The 9,745-nt window shown below is 37.7% G+C and overlaps 1 protein-coding gene across 2 annotated transcripts in view; it reads right to left on the bottom strand.

Annotated features, from left to right (window-relative positions):
• Positions 1-9,745, bottom strand: part of UGGT1 (UDP-glucose glycoprotein glucosyltransferase 1) — a 110,308-nt gene that overhangs the window by 75,734 nt on the left and 24,829 nt on the right. For both annotated transcript variants that reach the window (XM_007127050.4, XM_007127051.4), the window contains exons 9-14: positions 9,252-9,352; positions 8,446-8,545; positions 7,281-7,341; positions 4,373-4,464; positions 2,882-3,032; positions 529-648 (exon numbers count right to left, since the gene is read on the bottom strand). In XM_007127050.4, coding sequence (XP_007127112.1) covers positions 529-648; positions 2,882-3,032; positions 4,373-4,464; positions 7,281-7,341; positions 8,446-8,545; positions 9,252-9,352 — 625 coding nt within the window. The remainder of the gene's footprint in view (positions 1-528; positions 649-2,881; positions 3,033-4,372; positions 4,465-7,280; positions 7,342-8,445; positions 8,546-9,251; positions 9,353-9,745) is intronic.

Raw genomic sequence — 9,745 nt, 5'->3', positions numbered from 1 at the left:
CGGGAGAGGCCACAACAGAGGGAAGCCCGCATACCACAAAAAAAAAAAAAAAAAAAAAAAAAAGACATGAGAGGGGAAAAGAGTGTCAACTAAAACCCCTTTTCCTCTATCTCTCTAAAGCAGTGGAATAAGGATTTAAAAGCAGGAGCTGACAAAGACTTATTTAAGGGAATAAATTGAACTATTAAATTTTAGGGATTAAGATATTCAAGAAAAACGGTAGTAATATATTCATCTTCTGAGTAAACAAGAACACCTATCTTAAAACTCAACACAGTCTAAACCGTGAGATTAAGGATGAGGAGCATTTCCTTATACATTGACATTTCAGAGCCCTACAAACAATCAGTACATTTCCCAACCCTTTCAGTTTGAATATGGAGCTAGAAAAAGAGCGTATCTAGTGGTGGTGGGGGGGAGAAGCAGCTAGTAAAGGAGAGAAGTGAACATTCTAGATATGACAGAAAGGAGGGGAGAAGGCAAGGAAGAAATAGAGATCACAGCCCAGCAATAAGGAGTTTTACTTACCATGTTGTGCAAGTTTTTCCTGATCTGTCGGATAACACCAGGAAAAGTGGGGCGAAGCAACTCTTGTAGACTAGAAGGCCATGAATTATATCTGCTATCAACCTCCAGGTTGTTGATCCACTACAAAAAAAAAAAAAAAAATAGAACACAACATTGTGCATACCCTTTAGTCATCATTAGTGAAATTTGCAGAAATAACAGTAAGACTTTAAATTATTTCAAGAAGAATCACATGGGAAAGACCATTTTTGAAAATATAAAGATCAAGTAGAAAAATGAGTGACTAAAACACAAGCCACAGAATAGGAGAAGGTATTTGCAACCTACGAAATCACTAAAGGACTAGTGTCAAGAATATCTACAGAGGGCTTCCCTGGTGGCGCAGTGGTTGAGAATCCGCCTACCGATGCAGGGAGCACGGGTTCGTGCCCTGGTCCGGGAGGATCCCACATGCCGCGGAGCGGCTGGGCCCGTGAGCCATGGCCGCTGAGCCTGCGTGTCCGGAGCCTGTGCTCCGCAGCGGGAGAGGCCACAACAGTGAGAGGCCCGCGTACCGCAAAAAAAAAAAAAAAAAAAAAAAAAAGAATATCTATAGAAATCTAATATATCAATTTTAAAAAGGCAAGCAACATATGAGAAATGGAAATGAGTCAAGAATATAAGAAATTTACAGAGGAAATTTAAATGGGCAATTAACACAAGGAAAAATGTACACCTTCACTAGTAATCCAAGAAATATAAACTAAAAGCACAAAGAAATTTCACACTGATTAAACTGAAAAAAAAAAAAATTTAAATTTATCAATATCCATGAATAGGCAAAAATATAGAACAATGGGAATTCTCACCCAATTCTGGTGTCTGGAAGTCACTTTAGAGAAGATGACCTAATAAAGTTGAAGCCTTTATTACTACCCTACCACTAAGTACTACAGCTCTAGGTGTCTATCCCAAATATATTCTCACATGTGTGCACGAAGAGAGAGGTACAAAAAGAGCCGTTAACAGTACTGCTTATAACAGCAAAACATTAGAAACAACTAAATATCCATAAAAAAAGGAATGGATAAATAGTATATGATATTTGTACAAAAAGAGCAGGGTGGGAAAGTATGGGTATATTACCTTGCTTATGTAAATAGAGTATTTCTGGAAGGATATACAACGAATTGACAATGCCTGTTGCTTCCAGGGAGAAAAACTGGACAGCTGGGTGAAGAGTTTTTTCAATACACACTCTTTTGTATGTCTTAAATTCTAAACTGTGAATTTATAAAAGATGTTTTAAAAAATAAGTAAAATATAAAACATGATGTGATAAACTAGATCTATATATATCAACCTACATAAGCCTTGAAAAAATTATTGAGTAATAAAAAAAACCGATGAAGGATACTGATATGGCATTTTTCAAAATTTTAAAACATACAATAGGGAAGAAAATGATCAAGTAAGGGACAGGAGGGATACACGCCCACTTCAGAAGAGGAATTACCTGCAGGGAGGAGAGGGGTGGAACTGGGAAGAGATATAAAGAGGGCTTTGACTGAAACATTTTTTTCTTCCAAGAAAACATGAAACGATTAAATGTTAGCACTTAGTAAGTATGGCGATGGGTCCTACGGTTACTAATTATGTTAGTCTCTTTACTCTTCACAATGAAAAAATTTTTAACGGGAAAAAAATGACATAACAGTATTCATCAAAATAACAGTTACACCACCAAGTGAGAAGTAGTGAACATCTACATTCTATATTATTCCCCTTTCCAAAAAATCTCCCTAAAACCAGTGCAGGACAGACACCAAGAAAAGGGGACTGGAGAGCTGAGGGTGTCAGGCACGTCTCCATCACGGACCTCACTTTCACCACGACTGCCCGGCACAGCTCTGCTCCCTCTGGTCTCTTCACAGACGAGGAGACAAAGGCCCAGAGACATCACAGAGTGGTATTAATCTACATAATTCCTTCAGTATAAAATATCAAAGGCCTGTTAAAGGAGGTTGGTAGCTAAAAACTGATATTTTTAAACAAAATCACACAAGACTTGCGTGCAACTGAGAATATACAAACTAAACACTTTCCCAAGAGAGGCTCAGCCGAATTCCTAAAGAGATACAAAAGTGGAAAAATCACGGTCTTAACCACAGTAAACCTAATAGCTCAACTTTCTGGAGCATTTAAGAGCCTACTTTATTATATACACATAGCCGCATATAAGCAGTTGTTGTAAATCTTTGATGCCGACAAAAGAGATAAGAGGAATAACTTACCTCTCCTAAAAGACAAATGCGAAAACCATACTAAAATACTTGGCCAGACCACTCCCTGGACACGCTCACAGAATACCTACCGAAATAGCAGGGTTCCTGATGTCTACAGCATAGTCAGCCTCAGAGGGCTGGATGTTCAGTTTCAAAACATTATGCAGAGAAAGGCCTTCTATTCCCAATCTATGCAGACCCTCCATCACCCGAGCTTCATTCCTCAATATATCAAACAGACTGAAAAAAAACAAATAGGTATTTAGGAGAAAGGGCTTCAAAAAAAAAATTCTCACCATGAGAAAAATATATCAGTTCAAAATCAATGCACTATCAAACGAGTTGAGAAATCAAAAGAGGGAGCTCTTCCCTTGCTTCCTTTTGTCCAAATATGCAGAACCAAGTAGGCAGGAGTTGCTTCTTGGCTGATGTTTATTTATACTTATCAACGTATACACTGTGTATAGAAATTATCCCTAAGTTTAAACACACAATTTGAGGATGAAATAATCCTAAATGTTGATTTTACACTGCATGTTTTTAAAAACACTAAAGTAATCTCCCTGTGATATTCCTTAAAACTGCACATGAATCTAAAATTATCTGAAAAGCTTATTAAAAAAACACCAAAAAATATATTAAATAATATATGTTTAATATACGTTTCAATAGCAGCATCAATTCCCACAGGCACACACACATATGATCAGAGAAAATGGTCTGGAGGAATTCACACCCAACTTAAGAGGTTTGCTGGGTAAGGAAGAAGAAATAAGAAGACTGTTCCTTTATCTCTGCATTATTTAAAACTGTTTACAATAAGCAAGTACACAGTTTGCAATACTCTGGAAAATTAAAGAGATTTTTTAAAAAATAAAATAAAAACATGGGCAATCTTTTAATGTGTCCTTTACTAATTTTTTACTAGCTCTGAAAGCAGTATATGGACATAAAAGCTCAATTAATATAATGTGAAAAGTATCTTACTGTGGAAACTGCTTCTTTTAAAGCATTAACCAACCACAGCTTTTGTTTTCACTATTATGAAGCCACAGTATCAACTGTGTCAATTTTAATATCAAAGATAAAATCAGAATTCTACCTGACTGTCTTCTGCACCCAACCCCCAAAATTCATAAGGAAAATTTAGAGCAATTTAGTCCTAAACCACATTTTAACAAAACAAAAAGGTATCAAATAATATATGTAAGACAGATCACCTTCTGTGACACCAGAGGCCGCATTTTGCATAAACCTACTTCATACTCTTCTCAGAAACAAAAGAACCTGCTCTCTTCTGTTTCTATGGTTAACAGGAAAACTAAGGCTCTGAAAGGGCACCCTCAAAAGACACCTGGGCCTTAAATGTCCAAGGCATCAGATGTACATTATGATAAAAAATGGCCAAGTATCATCCTGCCCATCCCAGCCAGAACATGGGCCTACCTAAATGCACACACTGGGCCTGATAAGTCATCAGGCTTTGCAACCTGTCACATCAAGGAGGAACAACAGTCTGGACAAGTCATAAGGAGCCACACATTATAAAAACTTTTCAGGGTGAAAAATATTGTCCATACCTGAATATATCCTGCGTCTCTAAATCGATATGAAGTCCATTGATGAACAGTGCTGAATCTCCAGGCTGTAATCCTAAAGTTCCCTTGAAATACTGAAATATTAAAAACTTATTAAGGAGCAGGAAGAGAATATTTAACAAAAATTTCCAGGTTTCTGGTTTTATTATATGTACAAATGTTAACAATGATTAATACAACTGTTTCCTACAACACTGGGGATAGGGAGAGTGTTAAATAAGCCAAGCAGGGAGAGTTACTTTTTGGCTGCCCTTCCCTGTCTGTGATGCCAGCCAAGGTTGTGCTAGCAGTCACTGACAGCCGGGCCTTCTGGATGAAGTCCAGGGATCCGATCTAAAAGGGTTTCAAAACCGCACACCTCCCTTAAACTTTCTAACTAAGGCACGCCAAGAAACTTTGAGTTGCTGAGCTAAGGACAGCACCTACGTACACCTGAGCTCTCCAAGACCACCTCCACGGGGCCCTTCAACTGCTGCTCTCTGACACGGTGGAATGCATTTGACCGTGCAGCCCCTGCAGCCCTCAGACCCGCCTGACGCACTGGAAACACTGCTTTGATGCCATATCATACACAGCTTCTGTTGGCTTATATCCTTTCCAATCAATTCCTCTTTCTCTGCAAGGGAACTGGAACGGTTGATCATATATTCAACACCATACAGTAGAGAAGGGAAGAAGCGTATCAGATACTAGGGACAGAACATGGGTCCCTTAGCTCTCCCAGGGTTGGGGGAGAGGGGCAGGGATGGCTGAGCTCCCTTCACTCCCCCTCACTCAGTGGACAGGGAGAAATGAACTCTAAGATCTAGGACTGCATGGGAAAAACACAAAACAATGCAGAAGCCACGACTTTTGCTTCTCTGCCCTGCCAGGATAAAATGGCAAGGAAGATAAGGGGATAACAGAAATCATCAACGAGAATCAGAATTTCTTACAAGGGAAAGAAAAACTTCACATCCACTCATTTCCAGGCTGTGAATACCGCACCCTGTGACTGTGGGAAAGACTGACTGGGAACTATGTGAAATGAAACACAACAGAGGATGGGGATCCCATTCTGAAAACAGGGGACTGTACGGAAGTTACCAAATGCTCTTCCCTACTGGGTTTCTACAACTCTAGCAGCCAGACCTCACCCTCCCGGCAGAAGATCGGAAGATCCTTTTCAGGAGACTAAACAGCTCAAGAGGAAAGGTTTAAAGATTCTGTCACTGGAGTTCCCTGGGAAACGACCATTCCACCACACCTACTGTCACAAAGATGCATCCTTCGCGCTTTCAATCAATTTTTTATTGCCTCACTCTCTAATATGAGCAGTTAGCGAGAGACCACCAGACATCTAAGGAAAGACTCTAACATTAAAGACAACAGACCAAGACAAAAAGAAAGGCAACTTAAGAGGGAACAGACTATGCAGAGAAAAGAAAACACATACATGAACCATCAATATCTTCAAAAGGATAAGACAACACCATAAAAAGAAGAATTCAAGAATAACCCTTGTAAATTAAAAATTTGACAACTAAAGAAAGAAATCCCAACAAGTGGTCTGAAAATCCTTCCCAGAAAGTTTAAAAATAAAAGACAAAAGAACTGGAAAACAGGAAATAAAAGATTTTTAATTAGGCCAAACTAGTCAAGGAGATATAACATCTTAAGAATGAATAGGAATTCTAGGAAATCAGAAAAGAGAAACCAAAAAGAAGAAATGCAAAATGTGTCCAGAAAATTTCCCAATACTAAAGGAAAGGATTTTCCAGATTTAAAGGGCCCACCAACCACCCAAGAGTACAAAGACTTTTTAAAAAGGCATTATCACTATGGAATTTCAGATTACTACGGTCAAAGAAAAGACCCTACATGATTCCAGAGAGAAAAGCCAGATCTCATACAAAGGCTTCAGACTTCTCAAAAGCCATAATGGAAACCAAAATTCCAAGGAGCAATGACTTCAAGCTTCTAAATGACTTCCAACCTAGAATTCTATACCCAGCCAAGCTATCAATAAAAACAGAAATGGAAGGGACTTCCCTGGCAGTCCAGTGGTTAAGACTCCACGCTTCCATTGCAGGGGGCATGGGTTCGATCCCCAGTTGGGGAATTAAGATCCTTCTTGCCGCTCAGCGCAGCCAAAAACAAACAAACAAACAAAAAAAACGAAAGGGAAAACTAATTTCTCAGAGTCTGAAATTTACCTCACATGCAACCTTTCTCATGAAGAATGATTTGCTGCACCAAAATAAGGGAGTAAACCAAAAACAAAGAAGACGTGGAATCCAAGAAATAGGGGATCCGAAAAAAGAGGTTAAAGGAAGGTCCCAGGATAACTGGTATGTACTAGACATAAAGAACAACCAGTCCATAGTGAAGCACATCAAAAATTGATAAAACCATGACAAAAACACAGGGGTGGTAGAAAGATGGGGAAAGTGCCAATATGGAGTACTGGTAGACAGTGGGAGAAGTGGGGAGAGCAGTGAAAGAAAGTCAGGCCTCATCCTTGTAACAGAAGGCCAATAGATAAGATTGGAAACTGAGAAAGCACCAATTTAAGCTTGCTGGAATCTGGAGATAAATATCCAAAGAATCAGCTAGGAGTTGAAAGCAGATGCTTCTGGGAAGGGGGTCACACAGGGAGTGAGACATGTTGGCAGGGGTGCTTTTTTCTAAAGAAACAGGTAGCACCATTTGATGCTTTGAACTATATATTCATATTTAACTTTGATTAACTACTGAAAGTATAAAAAAGATTACAGAAATAAATCAAAATACCACTGTCTTTAATAAAAGAAGAGTAAAACTATTAAATGTCACTGATTTAACTCATATTTCCGCATCTTTAAAGATATAATACAAAACAGAAAGGCCACTATTTTCCATTGGTTAATACCTTCTGATTCTCTTCCACTTCGGTTCTAAGTTCTGAACTCATGGCTGTTTTTGTTATTGCTCTAAGGAAATAAAAACATTATCAGTGCCTAGTTTAGTATTTGATATAAAAGACTTCAATTTCCCTATACGAAACAACACATTGCTCCATAAATTACAAAAAACTAAATGGAAAAAACCTTAAACCTTTACAATTGACATATATATTCCTCCTCTCAGATGTGTGTATTTGTTCATTATCACAAGATATAAAACCAAGGAAAAGTAACAGTAATAGTTGTACTTTAATGTGAGTGCAGTTATTTCCAAGATCTTAGTTAAATATATGTAACTCTATTCCTGTATATGATCTCTACAGCTCACAGGCTAAGGAGCACCTTAGTTCAATAAGTTAAGGCAGCAGACTGTTCAAGCTATTTAAGCATATGTATATCTTCAACAGCATGCTGGACTAAATGATAATGTACTATATGATTCTTAAGTCCTGTCTAAGAAGTATTTTTCCCAAGACTAATCAAATAAACAAATTTATTTACAAAACATCTCACATCAGAAGTCAAAACACCTCATTCAGTGACTCAAGAAAAGGACTGACAATTATTTAAGTTTCTGAAAATGTGGCTTTTAAAACAGGTTTGCCTGTATTTATGAGATGTGGAGGACCATTATACAATTGAAACAGCAGAAAAGCTGCATTCAAAATCTTAATCTGTCACTATGAACAAGTCAGCCTCTATGATTCATTTCCTTCATCAAGAGTGAGTAAGATGATATATAAGAAACTCTTCAGGAAGAAAAACACCGGAGTCCATGACAGACCCTAAGTTAGTTACATCTGCATACATTAAATTTTGTTAACTCATCTAATCCTGAAAGGTAGGTGTTGTTATTTCTGTTTTACTGCTGAGGAACGTGATTATTTACAAAGGTCACACAACTAGCAGTGCCAGGAACACAACCTAGACTGCTCTCTTCAACCACACAACACAGGGGCTTGTCACCTTCTTGGGAAGATGGGCCATTAACAGTACAGTGCGGGTAGTAAGAGAACTTTAATTTCCTAAGCATTTTCATATTTTAATGGCTTCATTTTATGCATAAACATGAAGATCATTAGGCATATGTTAAAAAGAAGAATGTCTCAAAGCCTTATTACTCTATGTTACCTGGCTTTGGTAGGAAAATTTTGACTAAGATCCTTCATAACCACCAGCGCTAACTCAACAGGAGCAGCCAAGATTCGGGCAGCAGTCTGAAAACTTAGATCTGCAACAACATCAAACATCAAAAGTTAAAGTGTACTCATCTACAGCAATGAGAAAGAAAGAGGAAAAAAGCACATTTATTTCCCACTATTTTCTTGGTAATTAAGAATGCCCTAGAATGCCATTTCAAAGCATGCCCATGGTTGAATTGAAGGTTTTACTCACTTCATAGGCCCCTAGAGTGTTTACTGTAGCCGTTCCTTGATCTGTCTGCATAAACACTAAGGCATATACCAACACATTTAGCACAAGATTAATCCACCCCAAATTCTTTTCCTTCTTCTGGATTTACAACAAAACACAAAGTACAGCAAAAGACTTTAGTAAATTATGCTGGGAAAGAAAACCTTGATACATAGTTCTTTGGATCAGAAAAGCACACATACATCCTGCCATACGGACATGCCTTTAACATCCAACTGTGTAATAAATGTATACATATAGAAACACAAAGATTAAAACAAACTTGTTTCTAGTATTACAAGCTTATGCACCTGGTCACACAAAGAAAGATCTGGTAACTCATCTACAAATATATATTACTCTGCAGAGTGTTATTTGTCTACAAAAGGACTTTCTTCCTTTCTTTTCTAATAAATCAGGATTAATCACATGACCCTTAAAATCTGTGAATAAATACATTAAATTCAATTTCTGTTTTTTTAAATACCATAAAATTTAGAATGATTCCTCTCCGTTTTTATTACCTTGCAATTGCCAAACTTTTAAAGGTGCCATTTCATTGGTGCTCTCAACGAGATGCTTTCTGAGTTCTTTCAACTGTCCCTTCAGGTCAGGGTGCAGGTCTCTGAAAGAAACATAAAATCAATCCTTTTCAGGTGTCTTTTCTTTCCCAAAGCACATTTAGAAGTTGACCCCAAATTTATCTTCACAACTGTCCCCACTTAGTAACAGGAAAATTCCTACAATATAGGAAAAATATTAAATTTTTCTTAAAAAACAAGTTAATAGAGAAAAGTATGAGTTAATTTAAAAACCATAAAATTTACAGATTAAAAAATGAATCACTACAACAGCGACTCTCTATGTTGGGGGAGGGAGAGGAGTGGGACTGAGAGGAGGGCACAGAGGGGACCTCAACTCTATCTGCTGTGTTTTACTCACCTTGGTTCTTTCTTTCTTCAAGTAAAAGAAGGTGTTATGTTGCAGGAAAAAAAAACCTTGATAAACAATTCTTTGG

Source organism: Physeter macrocephalus, chromosome 2, assembly GCF_002837175.3.
Source record: "Physeter macrocephalus isolate SW-GA chromosome 2, ASM283717v5, whole genome shotgun sequence".
Lineage (NCBI taxonomy): Eukaryota > Metazoa > Chordata > Mammalia > Artiodactyla > Physeteridae > Physeter > Physeter macrocephalus.
The sequence above is the reverse complement of the archived record's forward strand: the minus strand, read 5'-3'. Positions and strand labels throughout refer to the sequence as shown.